The 22,085-nt window shown below is 41.0% G+C and overlaps 1 protein-coding gene across 3 annotated transcripts in view; it reads right to left on the reverse strand.

The window, feature by feature from the left end:
* SH2D4B (SH2 domain containing 4B) overlaps positions 1-22,085 on the reverse strand; it is a 98,739-nt gene that overhangs the window by 45,760 nt on the left and 30,894 nt on the right. For 2 of the 3 annotated variants that reach the window (XM_021269759.4, XM_021269761.4), the window contains exons 2-3: positions 7,014-7,173; positions 5,727-5,874 (exon numbers count right to left, since the gene is read on the reverse strand). In XM_021269759.4, coding sequence (XP_021125434.1) covers positions 5,727-5,874; positions 7,014-7,114 — 249 coding nt within the window. In that variant the 5' untranslated portion in view covers positions 7,115-7,173. Of the gene's footprint in view, positions 1-5,726; positions 5,875-7,013; positions 7,174-11,419; positions 11,756-22,085 lie in introns of those variants that run through there. The other variant, XM_021269760.4, reaches the window with a different exon arrangement.

Raw genomic sequence — 22,085 nt, forward strand, 5'->3', positions numbered from 1 at the left:
AATACCAGCCTGCTGCAACAAATTATACTGGCAATTCAATAGGCTACAGTAATCCTCCCCAGCTTTAACTCCACTGGAGGATTTGAACATGCTAAATGATCTTATCTAGCCTCTGGCATTTGAGCATTTACCACAAACTTGTTACTTATTACTGTAAATGTGTGTCTCTCAGTGTTTGATAGCTCTACTACAGCCAACTCTAAATAATATTTAATCTTAGCCATGGTTAGCTTCTAATGTTTCAGTCCAATGCAGATGAGAGATTAGGTCAGTATTCAGTTTCTGCTGCAGGAAGATTTTTAAATGCCTTGGGGAAAAGACAGAACGCATCACTTCATTGTTTTCCAATGGAAAACTGAGCTTCTGGTTGCTCAGGCTCTCAGGGCTTCTCTGGGGAGCCCCGCAGGATGCAGGGCAGCTGAATGACTGCCACCCAGCTCAGGGCAGAGCCTACCCAATGTGTTTTTTACAGCAGCCCTCTCCAAAACAAAGGATGCCTGGGATTCCCTCTATGCTTCAGACCGTCAAGAAGCGCCCCTGGCTCTTCTGAGAGCTGAAGCCACTCTGCTGCATCTAAGCTGCTGTGAATGTCCTGCAACCCTTCAGCAGTAGGCCTTGAGCCAGGGCAGGGCATTCAAGCCACCTGCCACGGAGCAGAGAGCACAGCTTGCCTTCAAACCTGAGTCCTTAGGACTCCCAGATCTGAATAAGGTAATCTGAAAAACCCAGGGCCCCGGCTCCAGGACAGCCTGCTGTCAGCAAGACTGACACAGCAGGACCGAATTCAGAGATCAGCATTCTCTGCAAACCCACCTGGCAGTTTCCAGCAGAGCTGTGAGCGAATAACAGCAGAAATATGTCCAACTGCCTGACAGCCTTTTTCTGAGAAAATTCTCTCACTTGCCTCAGAAAGAAAAGTGTTTGCAGAAACTTATTTTCTCTACTACCACTGTCTCAAAACAAACACAGAATTTGCATCATTTCAATGGTCCATGCATGAATTTGCACGGAGATAAATGTCAGCAATGCAGCCATGCTTTATGTAAAGTCATGTTTCAGACACCGATATGCCCCAGGACACGCTATTCACATATAGTGCATATGAGCTGGTGCCAACATTGTACTCTGGTTCGCAAAGGCCCTCATTTACCTGAGATACAAAACAAAGGTAAGAACTGTTGCTGATCAGGAGACATCTGAGATTTATTAAATGTGCTGGAGCAGACTCTCCTTGGGTAACTTGCCATAGATCCAGTGACAATCCCCTAGGAGTTTATCCCTGCATCTTAGGGAGTGTTCACAGCTTGAATTCTTGATACGTAAACTATCCTCATTAGTGGCTCAGATGTTCCCATTTGCCCATGGGAAATATCATAGCTTTGCTGGTTTTTACTAGAGATCCAGAAAAAGGACAGTGGCTTCAGCAGCACAATCATTACTGATGTCACTGGGGAAAAGATTTTTCTTTAAAGTTAATATCACAGTTCCTCACATGTAGGATAGGAAAACCTTAAGATCTGATTCCCAGCAGAAACTGAACAGCATTATTAAAGAAGCAACTACAAAGAAAGAAAACAATTTCTGAACCATGGTCTCACAAAAGAGGACAAAACGAAGCATTACAGAATTATTGCAATTGGGACTGAATGGACCCATTGGATTTTTGGAATGAGTTGGGTGCAAAATGACAGCAAGAAGCTGTTGTCATATTCTTGGATTCTAAATATGCTGTCCTTGGGAGACAGTTCAGTGTTTTCTTGGCACAGCAAAGCACAGAGACAAAATTACAGCTTATTTTCACTTAAAGATAACAACAGGCCCACTCAGGTGCTTGATATTTACTTGGAAACAAGTGGTTTGGTTTTGTTTTCAGATCAGGACAGAATGCTCATTGCTATGTCGTAAGTCGCTAGTAGGTCGAGGGAGGTGATTGTCCCGCTCTACTCTGCGCTGGTGCGGCCTCACCTCGAGTACTGTGTGCAGTTCTGGGCACCACAGTATAAAAAGGACATGAAACTGTTGGAGAGTGTCCAGAGGAGGGCTACGAAGATGGTGAAAGGCCTGGAGGGGAAGACGTACGAGGAACGGCTGAGGGCACTGGGCCTGTTCAGCCTGGAGAAGAGGAGGCTAAGGGGAGACCTCATCGCAGTCTACAACTTCCTCGTAAGGGGGTGTCGAGAGGCAGGAGACCTTTTCTCCATTAACACCAGCGACAGGACCCGCAGGAATGGAGTTAAGCTGAGGCAGGGGAAGTTTAGGCTCGACATCAGGAAGGGGTTCTTCACAGAGAGAGTGGTTGCACACTGGAACAGGCTCCCCAGGGAAGTGGTCACTGCACCGAGCCTGACTGAATTTAAGAAGAGATTGGACTGTGCACTTAGTCACATGGTCTGAACTTGGGTAGACCTGTGTGGTGTCAAGAGTTGGACTTGATGATCCTTAAGGGTCCCTTCCAACTCAGGATATTCTATGATTCTATGATTCTAAGTCCACAGTACTGTAAATTTTGATGGTGACATTCTACTGTATTCCTAATCCCTACACCTGGCAGCAGCTATCTGAAGAATCAGATCCACAGTACTTTTGGGCACAGGAAAGAACTCAGGCATGTGTTGAAATCTCATTCAAGTCAATGGGACAAAGTGTGTTCTTTCTATTAAGTACAACCTATCCTTATTAGAGATGCTTTCCTGACCTGGAGCCCTAATTACTCTTTTTCTTCTCTGAAGGTTGTTTCTAAGCCTGTCTTCTTTCATGAGAATGAAGACAGCAAGGACATAGAAACTCTTGGATTCACACCTTTAAAAAGCTCACTTCACTCACCACAATCCCAACAGGAATTAAAGGTCACAAACTTCTTCAATCCAAAAAAAAGGAAAAAAATGTGGCAGGAAATTATCACACACTATTACTCTCTTGTTGCCTATCAAAAGAATAAGGATTATTTCTCTATAAGCACCATTGTCATTACAACTCCCACTAAATATTTTTTTTTTGCATGAAGAAACACAATGCCATTAAAATTGATATGCCACTTTTGATTAACACACATGGAATTTTTAAGAAGCAATCTAGCTTTATTGTCAACTGTGCTTATATAATCATATTTGACAGGTATCTGATGTTGTCATAAAGACAGTTCTTCACTATTAATATTTTCTTGTTTTATGAAGACCACAGAACTGAGAGAATCTCTCTTATTTCTAAAGGTAGCTGAAGGATACCATTCTCCCCTGGCTGGCTGAGGCTCATACCTTTAATTTGCTCTGCACATTGTTCAGGACTTTTAATGACAGCTGCTGATAGAAGTAGGAAATGGTGCTTATGATCTCATAGCCTTTGTGAATTTGCAAAAAGATTAATGACAGTAATTGGCTCTCCTATTTGTCCTTTGCAATAGGTGCATAAAACAATAGCTGTCCTCAAACTGCAAAAATAGAGCAGTCAACATTTATATTCTAGCATCATAAATTAAAGGTGTTTCTGCTTGAGAAACACCAAGGAATGCAATATTTTTCCAATAGCATTGGAAAAGGAAATGGGAGTCATCTTTCACTCTGATATGTGAGATATCATTTATCTAGTGCAGACAGCTTAAAAGTCTCGTGATAGGTCAAGAGGCATAAAAGTGTTTTAAAAACGAGATTTTGCAATACAATGCAGTTAGAAATTAAACACATCAGCAGAACAGACAGAGTTTCAATCTCCCAAGTCATAATGCTTCAAAAGCGTTAGCAGACAGAGTTTTTCATTCCCCTGTTTTGGAGACTACTTTAACTGCAGTCTGGTCATCATCACAGGATGACTACCAGTGCATTAAATATTTTAAACCTGTTAAAGTGGGCTTGCTAACTGATCTGCATCTCATTCCACACCCTGAATCATTTATGAAAGGTACATTTCTTCATGATTTCAATGATTGCAGTCATACACGAGTAGACTGATTAATTCATCTTCTTCCCAACATCTCTAGTTCCATTTTTGCAGTTGGAGGTAGATGCCAGCAGTATAACCTTCCTGTCTGGGTACCTTTCCTCTTATTCATGGAATGAGAGCTTGTAAATATTTCATGTACTTTGTCCACTGCACATTTATAAAAGGAGTAAAAGAGGAAGGACAAGGAAAGCCAAGTGAAATTAAATAAACCGGTGGGCAGAGATGCTACTGTGACATTACCTTTCCATCAATATGACTATGAGCAGAATTCGGTGGCATTCTTTTAGAATTGTAGAATATCAGTATTCCTTAATAGAAAAAATATGGCTGCTGATCTCTAAGAGTTTCATAATTTGCTCATTCAGCTTTTCGAAAAAATCTCTTTAAAACAGAAGAACAACAGTGAGCTTGTGGACATTTGCCCCATCAAGCGCACTGTAAATCAACCACAGAGATACAAGTGAACAACTCTGTATCAGTCTTTGTTCAAGAGGGCTTTGCTATCTGCAAAGCAGAGGAAGGAGCGTTTAATTAGTTGCTCTGCTCATTATTCATACAATAATAAAGCCACTTGAAAGGTATAGTTTCATTACTCATTGACATCAAATTTCAAAGGCCCTGTTCTCTCCTATGAATTCAAATTAATTGTGCAAAGGTAAATCAGCAACTTTGCACCAAGGAAGCTACAGGAACTGTCCTTGCTTTGTGCTACGCAGCCACCCTCAAATCCCAGTCCCACAGTGTGCAAAATAACAAGTAACTTGCTGACTCTACCTGGTAATCAAACCACATCAACAAACACTGAGTTTTTCGGCATTTGTCCCGTTACAGAGGGATGAGGAGGGGGATTCCATCCACAGTTTCCTCACCTTTAATCACCATCCCAGGAAGAGAAAGACACAGGCAAACTGGCAGCAGGGGACAGAGAGAAGCATGCAGACGAAGTCACCGCATGCAGGCCTCCTAGGAGTCGCACTTTGCTGCAGGCTTTCTCCATGGAAACCCAGCAGCACCAGTCTTGTGCCGTACACATCACAGCACACATCCCAGACTCAGGAGACTGTGGTGATTTCTCTGCACATTAAGACAATTCTATTTTATCATCTTTAAGTAAGTTTTTATCATGACAAGTTTTTATCATGACAAAATAATAAGCAAGTTTTTATAATGACAAAATAATATGAAAGTTAAGACACATAGGCCTTCATTTCCTGTTTTGTTTTCAAAGGGTTATTTTCAATAAGAGAATCTGGAAAAATATTATTTCAAACTAATGTTAATGCACTATAACTGAGTTCATGGAAAATTCATGATGGAGTCAATAAAAATCAGGTAAATGAACTTCTTGCAGCTAAGCCAACTGGGCTGTTCCCACATGTTGAGCAGGAGAAAGATCCACCTCTCATTTCCTTAATGAAAATAGTGACAATTTTTAAATTAAATATGTGAGCAACCTACATAAAATACACTAGCTTAAAAAGATATATGTCACGATCATACATTTTTCCCCCAGTGTGATTCACTCAGTACAGCTGACTGAACAATTCTGTTAATGTGTGAGCTGAATAACCCATTTGATTGTCCTGACACTTTTGAATGAGATATGTAATTTTTTCACATCACTCACCCAGCTGTTCTGGTGAACACCATGTAGCTATTTGCATATTCCAGGATGAAAAATTACAATTCTGGTTCTTAAAGCATATTAATAAACATACACTGAAGGTGACAAGAACTTTGAATCTCTATAAAAACACTATTAAAAAAGCTAAATGTGATTCTATGCAAACCTTCAACTCCTCCTGAATTTTTTCCTCCTCCAATTTGGCAGCTTTCCGATCTTCTATTTCTATTTTCCATTTTTCTGCCACTATTCTGGCTTTTTCTTGAGCCATAGCATCCCGGAATTTCTTTGTAATTTCAGCTTCTTTTTGTCTCCTTCAAAAAATAATTTGAAAATAAAAACAATTTAAGACACTGTTCTTTTTTTTTCTAAATTGAGGATCAAATTTTAGTCAGTAACTGGTTGCAACATATAATTAGCATAAGACATCATGGAAATATAGAAGGAAAAAATCAAGCTGTATTTAACAGGAGACCTAGCATGAACTGAATTTAAGAAAACCATCCAGAAAGGAGAGATTTCAAATTTTTGATAAGTGACCAATTAATAAAGCATCTTCCAAATTAGAGAAATACTTCTTGGATGTTTTGTATTCATACCCTATGTTTTTGGTTCCCTGGCTGAAAACATAGATTTTCCTGTCAGTCTAGCAAACCATGATCAGGAATTTATTGTCTCTCAAATATCAATGATAACGCCTACCAAATTTTAACACTGGAGTGTTTATTAGTACTGACAATCTAAAAAGAACACAGAGCACAGGCTGAAGCCTTTAATCTCTGCTTAAGTATGCAATCACTATAAGCAAGAAGAATCTGATATGAAAAGGAATAATACAGAATAATCTGGTATTTAAAGTGTCACTTTTGAGCACTGTACTGCAAAAGGAAGTGCAAGAGGCAGGTGGCCTACTTCCCAGCAGCATCAAGCTTCAAAACAATTTTGAATTGCTCCCAAAGCTGGAAGAAGCCTTGCTTGAAACACCAGCATGTCACTTTTTGTAATCAGTTTCTAAACTGCTGGGATAAGAACTAATACAAACAATATGCACTTGAAAACAATTGCAAAAACAATTCTATGTACAAAATCTTCATTGTGGGCACAGATGTGTGCTGCAACAAATATTTCTAATTTAATCATCTCAAAACCAGATTGTTTCATTTTTATTTATTGACATACTGGCCAATGGTTTAGGAAAATTCCCCTAAAGAAAAACATTTGATTCCTTTTTATTTTTATTTTTTTTTTTTTGTGAAAGAAGATTTCTGTTTTTCAATACTCAATAAAAATACAATTCAGTTTTTCACATGCTTAAAAATTGTCATAACAAGTGAAAGAAATGCTCAGAAGACATACATACGAGTTTTTACCCACCATTACCTGACACCTTCCTACAAGGTCATATCTCCCATTATGCCAAGTGAACCCTGTATTCAGATTCTTAAATCCTCACCATAGCTCCTCTGCCTCCTTCTGTGCTTGTTGCCTGGCTCGTTCTGCTATTAGCTCCTCTGATATCTGGTCATATGGCTTGTCGCCCGGGGCTTCTCCCATAACCCAGACCCAGACCTCACCATCTTTCCCACATAGCCACTGCACGTGCTTGCCATCACCTGCAACAGCCAACAGAAGAAGAAAAAAAAAAGACATAAGTATTAGCTCAAACTCTTTCATAAATATAGATGAACAGACAGGAAATCTGTAATTTAGAAACATTAAGCTTGTAATTTATAATTCAGAGCAAAACATCACCAAAAGGTTGGATGAAATCTTCAGATTTGCCCAACCCACCAGAAAGGGTATGTACACTTCAGACTGTAAAATCTTTAAAGAGACTCATTGTTCCACAAAAATATATTTATATATTAATTTTCAAACATGTTTCCCAGAATTTAGATATTATGATCCATTTTTCATTGCTGAAAGTGCACTTTTTTCTTGCTTAATTCAGCAAGGATGAACAAAGGGAATGGAAAGGAGATGGAAATAAAAATATTAAAAATTTTTAAATTTTAAAACAACAAAAAAAACTTGTGTGTTCCTTACAAAATAGATGTTTGGTGAGCCTTCATGTCCAAGAGACAGCTGAAGGCTTCCAGCTGACTACGTGGCACTAAATCAGATCCTATACGAATACATTTAAAGTCATATATATACCACCTGACTTTTGTATATTTAACTCAGATACTTTTATGCATTTTTGAGATTCATGGGAAGGAAACAGTGGAAGCACCTTTTACACATCCAATTTTGTTTTATTTCTTGCTAATAGATTGAAACTGTTCTTCACAAAAGGATATTCCACCACAAAGACTATTGCCAAGATAGGCAACAAATTTATTTCAGAGAGCACAGACTGAAAGGCCACAAGGTATCAGCAGTTCATCTCACTCCCTCTGTATTGCATTCCACAAGGTTTCACCCTCTTGCCCTTGTATTTGAGATCAGTAAATTCTGCATGGCCACGTATTATCGTCCAAAAGGCCTTCTGTCTCAACTGAAAACATGAAGAAATGGACAGTCCACCATTCTCCTAGCTAATTTTCCTACGATCATTCCAGCAGGATGAAAAAGAAAAGAAACCTAGTCCTAACCTGATGGCTAGTCTGCACCTCCAGTCTTTTTACATAGAATCATATGGGTTGGAAAAGACCTCTAAGATCCAACCTTTAACCTAGTACTGACAAGTCCACCACTAAACCATGCTACTAAGTTCTACATCTACAGGTTTCTTGAACACATCCAGTGATGGTAACTCAACCACTTCCCAGGGCAGCCTGTTCCAATGCTACAGAACACCTTCAGCAAACAAATTTCTCCTAATATCCAACCTAAACCTCTCCTGGCACAACTTGAGGCCATTTCCCCTCATTTTATCACTTGATGCTTGTAAGGAGAGCCCAATTCCCATCTTGCTACAACCTCCTTTAAGGTAGTTGCCAAGTACAATGAGGGCTCCCCTGAGCCTTCTTTTCTCCAAGCTAAACAACCCCAGTTCCTTCAGCCACTCCTCCTAAGACTTGTTCTGGAAGGGTTTGGAGAACCTTCACTAGCTTCATTGCCTTTCTTTGGACACATCTTTCTCTTCTCACATCAAATTAGCTATTCTCACTACCTTAGCTACCTGCCGTTATGCAACAGGACAATATCCTCTTAACCAGATTAAGTTTCCTGATGTCCAATCAATAAGGTGTTTTTGACATCCCAGACAGAAGAGAGAGAACTGCAGAAAGGAATGAAGCAGGACTGTTGACAGCAGGCACCGCCAGCACCAACCCGCACTCACAAGTGTTGACAATACAAACCAAAGGCAATGAACATATCAGATCTCTCAATGAAAGCTGATATTCTACATCAAATTTGAAAATATGATCTGTAAGAATTCCCTCTGTTGGCCTAATGGTACTGACTTCAAGGGTGGAAAAATTTAAGCTAATAATGTTTTCCTTCAATAACTCTCAAAAGCATTTGCTCTTTCACAGTCTATCAGATTATGTCTCAGGATATAAATGTCAATGCATTTTATTGTGGTTCCTATGCTGTACATTTCTGTGTTCCAGTGTTAGTACTACATTTATGTTGTATTTTTTCTGATATAGCATTTGAAAACAGTCTACCAAGAACAGATTGAACATATCAGTTTGTGCTCCCAAGGCTGTCACCTACTGCCTTTCATGGTGAAGCATCCTGAGAAGTATGGAACAATTCCCCAGGAGTATTGATCCCATGTGACAATTGACAGGTGTTGCATTAAAAGTGGCTGATGACCTCCTTCCTGGGAGAATCCTGAATGTCCTACTCATTTCCCCTTTATTTAATGCTTTAAAGAAAACATCCCAAACATTTTACCTGTATCATAACATGCAGATACCAAATATTGCTACTGTTTCAAGACACCACTTTTCCTCACTAATGACCTTATCAGATGAAAAGAAGGAAAAAAACATCTCAGATAAGTAGACATATTTCATCTTTGCTTTTTTTTTTTTTTCCAGTTTTTCTGTGCCAAAGCATTATTAATATGTTTCTTGGAGACACTACTTATCCATTACTACCCAGCCTCTTAAAACAAATAGTTGATTGCAGACATGTCTTGAGAAATTGTTCTGATTCTTACTTTTAAAGCAACGCATCTCTCTTCTAAAGCTATAGACAGCAGACAGTAGTAAACTATTTTGAAAACATTAGTATAAATTTTTTAGTTCAGCACTAACTACTGTATGCTACAGTAGAGACTACTGCTGTATATACATCCATAGTTCAAATTGAAAGATAAAAACACTATCAATCTGGCAAATTAAAGCTTCAGTATTAAACAGACAGACCTCTACATGTAAAATTAAAAACAAACAAACAAACAAAAAAAACAGTTTGAGCATATATATCTTTATTTACATTTTTCATTAGAACAACAGAAATTTTTCCATGTCCAACCACCCATTCTACTTTACTTCAAGGAATGACTCCCATGTAAATCTTTCCTTAAACTATACCAGCTACACTCCCCATAAAGCTGAACATGCACTTATATGCAAAACCTGAGCATAAAACTTAGTAGCTCCTTAGCACATAGTAACATTTAAAGATCAAAGAGAGCACAGAGAATTTTTTTCCTTAATACTTTTAGGAAACTAGTGTTGTCTGCTTTGCAACCATAGAATTACCACTATCGAGGGCTAATTATAATAAAACAATTTCTGCTTTAAGATACCTTTCAAGTATAACATTTTTCTGAAAAAATAAGATATCCTGTTTATATATATTTCCAAATGAAACAACTTTGAAAAATAAAAATTCAAATAAATATAAAGAAAAATACAGGTCCTGACTAAATACATTTGAAATCTAGGTGAGAAAGAGGCAAGGGAATCTCATTTTTCCTGTTCAGAAGCAGGCTTCTGAGCCCAGGAACAAAACCTAATTCAGAATCAGGAAATAAATTCACATCTCTTGAGTCGCAGTCTGGTGCCTTGACCACAAAAGTACTTCTCTTTTTCCTGAAGAGACTGTGACAGGCTGTGAATAGTTGCCATTAGGAAGTAGTGGATGTCAAAATTAGTCTGGGTGGGAGAGGTGAAATAAAAGTGTTATAGAAACAAAAACTGCCTTATCAGGAAAATGTACTTAATAATTTACCAAGTTGTTTTTCCAGCTGTACTGTTCAGGCAAGCTATTTATTAGGTATAATGTTTTACCATGTTTTTGTCTAAACTCTGTAGCACCACAAGAAGGCAACATTACTTCTTGCCATTCTCTTCACTCCTCTGTGAATGAGCACCTCTCACAGAGCCCGCCAAAGCTACATCTACACAGCTTCAAGATCAGCAGATAGGTTTCTGTATGTTGCTTCTTACACCAGACAAATGAAAAATCAAGTATCCTAAATATGCAGCACAAAGGAATCACAATGAAAACTTTCTTGGAGACCTACAACCTGCAGTGACAGTAACACAAAATTGCATATATAAACACAGATACATACACACAGTCAAAAATAATAGCAAACTATGTTTTCTGCTTATTTGTATTTATAGAGAGAGACCTCTGTAAAAGCAATGTAAGTAAAAAATAAGGCCCTGGGGAGCAATAGTAAACTCAAGGGTCTCACCTGTAAGCGTTACTAATCTCTTCCAGCAGTACTGCCAGCCTTGTGCATGCGCACACACACACACGGAGCTGGGGTGTGAGCATGGGCTGTGCTGTAGGGCACCAGGGGCTATCCTCGGCCTTTGGGCTACCCTTAGGGAATCCCAGGTGTAAGGCAGCGCATGGCTGAGCGTTGCCTGAAAATACGATGGAGAGAAAAAAACACCCCGTGAAGGTGCCTGGGAGGGGGATTCCGCTGCAGGCATTACTTACGCTAAATCAGGGTTCAGTTCGCATCAGCTCAGGCTTCCATGCTGTGACCAAGGCTTAAAACAAATGGAAGTACATAAAAGGAGAGCTACACCTTTTCGTGCTCTGCTAAGTGGGAAAGAGGAGCAGAACCATGGTTTGGGTTTGTCTGCTTTTTCTTTTTTTTCTTTTTTTTTTTAATGAGGGCTTTATCTGGCTTTATTTTCACACATGCTTCTAATTAAAAGTGCTTTAAAAATAGCAGTAATCAGAGCAAACGGAATACTGCTGGAGTCGGCTTCCTTCCTCTGAGCTCATTCGTCATGGCTTTAATAGCTACAGCAGCATCCCCGGCAATTCCTGTTTGTGATCCATCTCCAGGGCTTTCAAGGGAATGGCTCCAAGCACCATTAGAGGCCTGATTTGGTGTCAAGCCTCCCAGCTGTGCTGTTACTTAGCCACAGGCTGCCGGCTCAGCCCAGCAAAATGCTGAGTGCCAGCAATCCCCCTTGCCTTTGCAGCGCAGGGATTGCTACAGGCCATGTCAAGTGCAAATTCAGAAAACCGTAAAATCACCAATTTATAATTTCAGGTACATGGAATGACATTCAAAGTCTGCTTAAACTTTCTCAAAATGACACGGAGCTGCATTGGGGAAGTTCAGGCTGGGTGTTAGGAAAAGGTTCTTCACCCAGAGGGTGGTCAGGCTCTGGGACAGGCTCCCCAGAGCAGTGGTCACAGCACTGAGCCTGCCAGAGTGCAAGAAGCGTTTGGACAATGCTGCCAGACACAGGGTCTGATTTTTGGGTGGTCCTGTGTGGAGTGAGGAGTTGGACTCGATCCCTGTGGGTCCCTTCCAACTCAAGATATTGTATGATTCGATAAAAAAAGTCTGTTATTTCCATTAACTCTCTTGATTCTCTGAGGTTTGGCTTCCTACCATCATTCACCCCCTTGGAAGCTACAGATCTCTGTGATAGCAATTGACTCTCCTTCCTCACTAGCTGGAAAGCTTTGTAGTCACATAAATATCCTCTGACCCAGTCTTTAGAAAGCCTTCCTTTTCTTTTCTCACCCTGCACTAGAAGAAACCTCCTGAAACTTATTCTGCATTTGAAATAGACTGCGTGAGCATTCACTGCTGACATCAAGCTGATCAGCCTGATCTGCCTTTATCATTCAGAGATAAATGCAGCTTGTGGGGTACTTTTGTTGTTGTTGTTCTTTGGGAATATAGATGTGGTATACTTTGGTCTTAGCACAATGTGTTTTACATGAAATTTTACTCTTGGCTTTCTGAATAAACAATTTTTATGTCTTCTTTAAGACAGAAGTTTGAATTTTCATAGTCAGCAGGGTAGATGAGATTCCATTCAGAGTTTCAGGAGCTACAGGACATGTACTAGGAAAACACTGATTGAGATGAAAATGAAGATGTTGTGAGCTTTAGGCTGTTCTCAGTTCCTTGAGCCTACCCCCTACATGCATTTATTTATTTATTTTTTTAATAGAAACACACCAATATACACAAAATTTCAATTCTTTCTATGGAAAACCCAGGAACTATTACTGCAAATGTTTCTGAGATTGTTCAAAGGACAAAATGCACTTTTCCAAGCACTAACTGCTGCAAATCCATTAAAATACATATAGAATAATTAGGTGGTAATGATGAAAGCAATGAAGGCAACATAATCCCACAATAAACTGATGATCTACTATAATTAACTCTGCAGTCTGCCCTTGCTAATAGTCACAGGACCATGAACCCATCTCTTCCAAGAATACATTCCAAAAAATCACTCACTTCAAATTAATCCTCAAGGCAACAACAAAATGGGGAAAAATTCTAAACTTCCTTAAGCAGCCCCCCAACATTTCAGTTTACACACTCTCCAATTTAAACACCATGTCGTGTGCCTTTCTGTATAAAGGAGGGTTTGCAAGGGGAGAAAAAATCAGCTGATTTACATTAATATATCAACAAGGATTGCTGGATCTCAGCATTGCTGAAAAATCAGCCTTCATGGCTCTCCAGCTGCTTCCCGATCATATAACAAACTCAATCTTATGTTTATGGAATTACAGCCTGTTACCATGGAAATAATTACGCTGCAATATACCCCTGCAGGATCAAATAAAGGAAGAGTGACTGCAAGAGAGCAAACATTAAGCAAGGAAACAGTTATTCAAATAAGACTATGGTAATTAACAAATGTGGCAAAGATACCTATTCATAACACTCAAAGGTAAGTGGTTCTGCAATATCAGATGGTGCATTTTCAAGGTTTGCATAGTGCAAACAAAATAACAACAACAACAAAGGAAAAAAAAATACACTAGTATTTGTTTGGTCTCTATCTAGTATGCCCCAAATATCTTCTTGACTCCCTGGCCAAGGAGCACTGTAACACCTATTAATCTTATAATTTGCCCCCTATCAACCAGGAGATAACATCCAGAACTTACTCTTTTTAAAAAGACACTGATGTAACTCTATGAACTACAATCTAGTTCATAATCTGCATAAGAGATCAAAGTGGAACATTGTGAATTCATTCACATCAGTAGGATTCATTTGATTTATTTTTCATTCATAAAAAAAAAAAAAAAAAAAAAAAAAAAAAAAAAAAGCTATAACATAACACTATAGCTTCTGATTCCCAAACTCAATTACCTTTTGTAAACAGTAAAGCTATATGCAGGATTTTTCACTCGCACAGAGCTATTACAAGGCATCAAGGTTTACCCACCACTGGAGAATCAACAAAAACAAGTCTGCATGACTACTTCAAGGATTGATGGAAAGTCAGAGCAGAAGGGTTCCCTGCTACAGAATGAACTGGTATCCGTGGATCACTTGCTGCACCAGACTCCCCTACGTAATGCAGTGTGGCAGGTCTGCACTGTCTCCTTTTATCAGGCACACAGGACCACCAAAGCAGGGAGAGCTGTACCACTACAGTGAGATCTTCCAGCACAACAGCAGAGGAGTGGATTTGAAGGTTAATGAACCATCATGAGTGTCTGGCTAAACCCACTGCTTAGTTGAATACATCAAGTTTTCCTAAGTCTTCCAAATCCTGCTATCAAAACCCAATGCCTCTGCTTAAAACTGGCAAAATCAGGAAGGAAATACTGAATTAGCTTGGGTAAATCCCTCTCACCTTGGCTGCAGTGCTGCTCTCTTTCCATATCAAGTATTCATGAGCTTGCAACCAGTCACAACCTCATATCATTACCAGAGCACAAGTACGTACAAGAAAGCCTGCCTGCCACCCCTCTGTCCTGACAGGCTCAGAAACACCATGAAAGAAACACAGAATTGTCTCCATGCCAGTTACTCAATTAACCCAGTAGCCTCTCTCATAACGCAGCTGATACAGATGCTTCAGACAGTGCTGAGGACTGCACACATGCAAGAGAAACCTTGGGTGAAATAAGGGCCAGGTAGTCAGCAGTATTCTGTGCTTTTTCTGCAAAACAGAGAAGTCAGCTGCAGGGCAGAGGATGAGACTAAAAAGCATAGACTTATGGCTAATCCTAGGAGGCCCAAGAAGTCCCTCTGGATTTGTTCCATCTGGTGCATATTTAGGTCATATGGCGGTTGGGGGTCTCTTTCCGGCCCCAGCTTCAGATAAGTGAGCAGTTTAGAAGCTGCTGTTCAAGCATACCTCACTACACAGCCATACTCAGCACGAGCTCCAAGCAGCTGAGTTCTGGCCCCAAGGTATCTACTACTAACAAAACCGCATCATATCACAAGCTGCTATACATGTTGTGAATGCTACATTAAAGCTTTTCCAATTATTTCAAATTAGTTGGCTCAGTCCCCTAATTACAATTATTCTAATGTTCCCTTGTTACATTTTCAGTCATCTCTGAATTGAAAAGAAAAGATGGGACTTTACAGGTTTCAAGACTGCGTATGACCAAAAATTTCAGAAATACTCCAGTCTGATGTTTTTGGTGAGACCTGTACCCAACAATGCAGGGAAAGAGACAACAAACAGTGCCAGGAGCATACCTCTGTACTCTTAGCCAAGTCTTGGCTAAGCATTTCCAGGGCATTGAGAAGACAGTATAAATGAGGAATACATTTCTGAGTTCAGAAATGTAGAAAAATGTCACAGTACACCCACTCACCCTTACATGCATACTCTACAACACATACATGTGCCTTCATGCGTGACAGTGATGTATCCTCCAACTATCCCGTTGTGATATCTGAAATACTTGCTTTCAAATCACTTCATCTATTCTCCAATAATTTTCTAACACAAATGTCATTTAGATAAAGAAATTATTTTTTAGCCATGCTGTGATAAGCCTACCTAATTTTCTCCCAGCTATACTTGTTGAGGACGGGTAAATAACAGCATTTACAAATAGCTCCTGTCTGAACATCACGAGCTGCAGTTCACAACGAGTAAATGTCAGAATATGTAGCAGCAGTCTAGCACTGTCTTCCCTATCACATGGCTGTCCTTCAGCTATCTAGCGCTCAATAGGTTTTGAAATCTCATTTTGGGTATTCTGACAGCTCTGGATGGTGCACAAGAGTCAAAACCCAACCTGGCAGCGTCCTTCACTTAGTCTCAGCTCAGCTATCCTGGTTAAAGGACTTCTGCCTAATCACATCAAGGTATTTCTTTGCAAATTGCAAAGCTGCCTGCCAGTCAACTGAACAAATCCCAAAGGGATCTTGAACTTTTGAGGAGGCTTCCCTTAGTGATATTAGCACAACAAGAAAAGGCAATCTGTTTTATCACAATGAAGATATGTCCCTGAAAAATCTGCCCAGCAGTAATTTTTAAACAAAGTGAAGACCAACCCCTCAATTCCAAGAACCCTATTGGCTTTTGAAGCTCTTTCAGTCCAAGCCAGGAGTCATACTAAAAGCTAAAAAATAGTTTTTGTTTTTCGTAATTTCGAATAAATTCACTAAATACTGTCGTTTCAGGAGAACCCAAACAATGCTGAAATTCTACTAACATCTTTTAGAAAAAGTACAAATGTAGATAAGGTACAAACAGCAAAAATGTCAGAACAGTTCACTATTTACTGAAGGGAATATTTCATTCTGAAGAAGTGATGTTTTATTTGTTTTTAAAAAGGGAATGAAATTTAAACTGTTAAACAACCTGGAAGCATTTAATTCACCCCCAAAATGAAATGATTTCTTTAATATTGGCACAATCTGATACAAATACTAGTTTTGACCTTTACTCAAGACACATGAACCAAGCAATCCAAATGTAAAAGCAGGCACAATTTGCAGTTACTGAGGAAGGCTAATATGATCTTCTTTAGACATGAAGACTAAGACTAATCACACATTACACAATTTGGCTTGCTAAACACTCTCAACAACTTACATCATTTTAATTCATGTTTGGAGCTTATTTTTGTTTTAAAAAACAAAACTAAAACCAAAGACAAACTAAAAAACAAGTGTCTTAGTATTTAATAGGACATTTAATAGGACATTTAATAGGACATTTAATATTTAATAGGACATAGGGAAGGTCTATGCTACGCCGGGCCTGATGGCATCGAATGGGATGGGCCTCTCTCGGAGAGGGGTAAGGATCTTTGGTCAGGAGTTGGCAGGGCTGATAGATAGGGCTTTAAACTAGAGTCGAAGGGGGAAGGGGCTAAAACCAGGCACGCCGGTGAAGACCTAAGGGATGGTACGCTAGAATCAGAGGGGCTGTGTGCCAGTGAGGTCCTTCGGTTAGATCCACAAGGTGCTGAGTGTAAGGAGACGCACCTGAAATGCTTCTACACGAACGCACGCAGTATGAGGAATAAAATGGATGAGCTAGAAGTCCTGGCCCAGTCCCGCAACTACGACATCATCGGCATAAGCGAAACCTGGTGGGATGAGTCCTATAACTGGGGTGTTGCGATAGATGGTTACAGGCTCTTCAGGAGGGACAGGCAGGGTAGGCGAGGTGGTGGGGTGGTGATGTATGTGAAGCAGGGGCTGGACTGTGTGGAACTCCAGGTCGGTGATGGCAAAGTTGAGAGCCTCTGGGTAAGGATCAAGGGACGAACGAATAAAGGGGATGTCGTTGTGGGAGTCTATTACAGACCGCCTGGCCAGGACGATAGCGCCGATAAATTATTCTTTACAGAACTAAGAGAGGCCTCGAGATTAACTCCCCTTGTCCTTATGGGGGACTTCAACTTGCCAGACGTTAACTGGGAGTGCCACACGGCTGACACGAGCAAGTCCAGGAGGTTCATGAAGCACCTAGATGATAACTTCTTGGTGCAGGTGCTAACAGAGCCAACTAGGAAAGGTGCCCTCCTAGACCTGTTGCTAGAAAACAGAGAGGGTCTGGTGGGAGATGTGGTGATTGGTGGCCGCCTCGGTCATAGCGACCATGAAGTGGTTGAGTTCAAAATTTACGGTGACAGAAGGAAAAGTGCCACCAAAACCTCATCCCTAGATATGGGGAAGGCGGACTTCAGGCTGCTCGGGGAACTAGTCAGCAAGGTCCCCTGGGAAGCTGCTCTTGAAGGCCTTGATGTCCACCAGTGCTGGTCACTCTTTAAGCAATGCCTCCTAGAAGCACAAGATCAGGCAATTCCTAAATATCGCAAGTCAGGCAGGCGTGGCAGGAGGCCGGCGTGGCTGACCAGGAACATTCTTATGGAGATTAGGCGGAAACAGAGAGTGTTTCGCTGCTGGAAGGAGGGCCAGGTGACATGGAAAGAATACAGGGATGCTGTTCGTGTCTGTAGGAAGAAAATTCGTGTGGCTAAAGCACACCTAGAGTTGAAGCTGGCTGTGTCTGTGAGAGAAAATATAAAGGGGTTTTTTAGATATGTGAATGGAAAAAGGAGAACTAAAGAATACATAGGGCCGCTCCTTGACAGGGAAGGTCTTCTCACAGACGATGACATAGGCAAAGCAGAGACGCTTAACGCCTTCTTTGCCTCTGTCTTCAATGCCAATGATGGGCTTCGGGACCCAGGGTGCCCCGAGCTGGAGGACCAGGACGGTGGGGATGACAAACTCCCAACCGACCCTGAACGTGTGCGGGATCTGCTACTCCGCCTGGATCCCTACAAGTCCATGGGTCCGGATGGGATTCATCCCTGGGTGCTGAAGGAGCTGGCGGACGTCATCGCGGAACCTCTCTCAATTATTTTTCAACGATCCTGGGAGTCTGGAGAGGTCCCGGTAGACTGGAAGCTGGCAAATGTTGTGCTGATTTTCAAGAAGGGTCAGAAAGAAGACCCTAGCAATTACAGGCCTGTCAGTCTCACGTCAGTGCCTGGTAAAATCATGGAGAAGATGGTTCTAGAACTTATTGAGGCGCACCTGGGGGACAAAGCAGTCATTGGTCCCAGCCAGCATGGGTTTGTGAAGGGCAGGTCCTGCCTAACTAACCTGATTTCCTTTTATGATAAGATCACCCGTATGGTAGACCAAGGGAAACCAGCTGATGTGATTTTTTTGGACTTCAGCAAGGCTTTTGACACGGTTTCCCATAGGATCCTACTGGACAAAATGTCCACCATACAGCTAAATAAAAACATCATACGATGGGTGAGCAATTGGCTAACGGGCAGGGCCCAAAGGGTTATGGTGAATGGGGCTGCGTCAGGCTGGCGGGCGGTCACCAGTGGGGTCCCTCAAGGCTCCATTTTAGGGCCGGTACTTTTCAATATTTTTATAAACGATCTGGATGTAGGAATAGAAGGCATTTTGAGCAAGTTTGCTGATGACACCAAACTTGGAGGAGTTGTGGACTCGAATGAGGGTGGAAAGGCCTTGCAGAGGGATCTGGATAGGTTGGAGAGCTGGGCGATCACCAACCGCATGAAGTTCAATAAGAGCAAGTGCCGGGTCCTGCACCTGGGACGGGGAAACCCTGGCTGCACGTACAGACTGGGCGATGAGACGCTGGAGAGCAGCCTAGAAGAGAGGGATCTGGGGGTCGTGGTAGACAGCAAGTTGAATATGAGCCGGCAGTGTGCCCTGGCAGCCAGGAGGGCCAACCGTGTCCTGGGGTGCATCAAGCACGGCATCGCTAGCAGGTCGAGGGAGGTGATTGTCCCGCTCTACTCTGCGCTGGTGCGGCCTCACCTCGAGTACTGTGTGCAGTTCTGGGCACCACAGTATAAAAAGGACATGAAACTGTTGGAGAGTGTGCAGAGGAGGGCTACGAAGATGGTGAAAGGCCTGGAGGGGAAGACGTACGAGGAACGGCTGAGGGCACTGGGCCTGTTCAGCCTGGAGAAGAGGAGGCTGAGGGGAGACCTCATCGCAGTCTACAACTTCCTCGTAAGGGGGTGTCGAGAGGCAGGAGACCTTTTCTCCATTAACACCAGTGACAGGACCCGCGGGAACGGGGTTAAGCTGAGGCAGGGGAAGTTTAGGCTCGACATCAGGAAGGGGTTCTTCACAGAGAGAGTGGTTGCACACTGGAACAGGCTCCCCAGGGAAGTGGTCACTGCACCGAGCCTGACTGAATTTAAGAAGAGATTGGACTGTGCACTTAGTCACATGGTCTGAGCTTGGGTAGACCTGTGCAGTGTCAAGAGTTGGACTTGATGATCCTTAAGGGTCCCTTCCAACTCAGGATATTCTATGATTCTATGATTCTATGATTTACAGACAATCTCCATTCAGTGGCACTTCTATAAAAATCGCTGTAGATTCTGGGTCTTTGCTAATCAGTTTCCAAACAGTTAAAAAGTTATCACGCTGAGCAGCATTCCCTAAACACGTGGATGGTTTTTAAATCTATAGCAAAGCCTTTTTTTTTTTTTTATTTAGTCTGTGAATGCCATGTTTTTTTCTTTCCAAACTCTGCACTTGTGATTTCTGTAAGACAACACATTTAAGCCTTGCACATGGTAAGTTACTTACACGATGCAGCTTTCTTTGTTTCAGATCAGAAGGACTTCCATGACATAAACGACATGGAAGTACTCCATCCTGAAGAAGTACACAGAGGCATGCTGGAACGGGGTGGCCCTGACAGTCTGCAGAAGCCAAGGCATCTCCGGCTGTGAGCACTTCACCAACCAGCTCCAAATCCCACAATTAGAGACAGTGCCAGGAGTCCTCCCAGGTTATGTGTAACCACTCCTCACCTCAGGTGAACCCCAGTATATTCAGGGATTTACCTCTACTGAAATTCCAAATGATTTGGACATGGGTTTCACAGAAACTTCTTGAAAGCTTATGTGAGTTTGGAGCCTTCATCCTCAAGACACTGCAGAAAATCAGAATTGGATTCACCATCACCACAGTATTTTGAAAAATCCACCTCTGTTTATTTGCTGCTGGGTTTGCACATAGAATAGCAGGTAAGCTCTTGAACTGATGGAGAATTGTATCAATCGGCGTACATGACTCCAGATCAAGCCCCAGAACTTTTTGGAGCATTTTTAGTTAGAGAAGTGCCCATTATTACCACTTCCTTTTGCTCTATCTCACCCTATCACATCCCAAAGAGGTGAGGTAAGAGTTTCATATGTAGCTATTCTGACTATGAGGAAAATGGAAGGATTTGAAATAGTCCTTCAGAGGCAATTCAGAGTAAATTACTAAAAAATAATCATTTTATGGAAATGTTATTTCATATTCACAAACATACACATTTTCCTGTAAACTAGAAAATCACATATTCAGCTAGCAGATTGCTATGCTTGAGTAATCCTGAGATTCAGCACAGCATTAGGGCTAGATATTAAAAACTCACTTCTGTTTTCTACTATGTGTCAGGCTACAAAGACCTTTAATTCTGTGCTCCATAAACACTTCTATAAAGCCAGTGTAATTTCTGACTTCAGCAAAGTAATACCAGCACAAAACCTATGTTATGCAGTGTCAAAAACAACATCTTGAAGGTGAAACTGTCCAAATCCCCCAGTCTCAAAGGGATAAAGAACATATAATTGTGGTAACTTCCAAATTTCCTGGTAGACACTAATTTTGAACAGGAAAAAATACTCCATACTCTGTGTTGTGTAGCTGGGGGAGAATGTTTAGATACTTGCTTATACACCAATGGAAAGAAAAAAACTGTGAAAAGGTTAAATTTCCAAAAAGAGTGATGCTTAATGTATTTTAGAAAGAAAAATAATCACTTATTTTAACATAGGAAAGGATTGTTACAGCCATCTGCTCTGACCATTTGAGTTATATAGGCAATGGAATTACATAGTAATTCCTGCATGATACCCTCAATTTCTGGTTGACTTACAGCACATTTTCTTTACAAGAATGTAGCTCCATTGTGAGACCATTTACCATTATATTATGGAACTGTATAACAGAAATCAGTCACACATCTCTGTACAGTTATGCCTGGATAGATGGAAGTTATCTTTTTTAACTCGCCCACATCAGATCGTGGAAGTCAAAATACATTTTCAGAGGAAGCAAATGCCTGACTTTAATCCTCAAACTGTAATTCCAATAGATCTGTCTCAAGAACTTCTGTAAGATCAGTTCTTTAGTATGTTTGTGAAGGAAGTGGAATGTTTTCATCTTGGGTAAAAGTCAAATCTAAAGAATAACTCAAACTGGCAATTTAAGAAGGTGAAATGTAAAATGAAAATGTTCTGTTGTGAAATTTTGCTCTATGCAAATACCCGAATACTTTCATCAGAGCAAATATAATCTACAGGTTAGTCTGCTGCTCTTCTCCTCATTCTCTTA

The sequence above is a fragment of the Anas platyrhynchos genome, chromosome 6 (genome assembly GCF_047663525.1).
Source record: "Anas platyrhynchos isolate ZD024472 breed Pekin duck chromosome 6, IASCAAS_PekinDuck_T2T, whole genome shotgun sequence".
In the NCBI taxonomy this organism is placed as follows: Eukaryota; Metazoa; Chordata; class Aves; order Anseriformes; family Anatidae; genus Anas; species Anas platyrhynchos.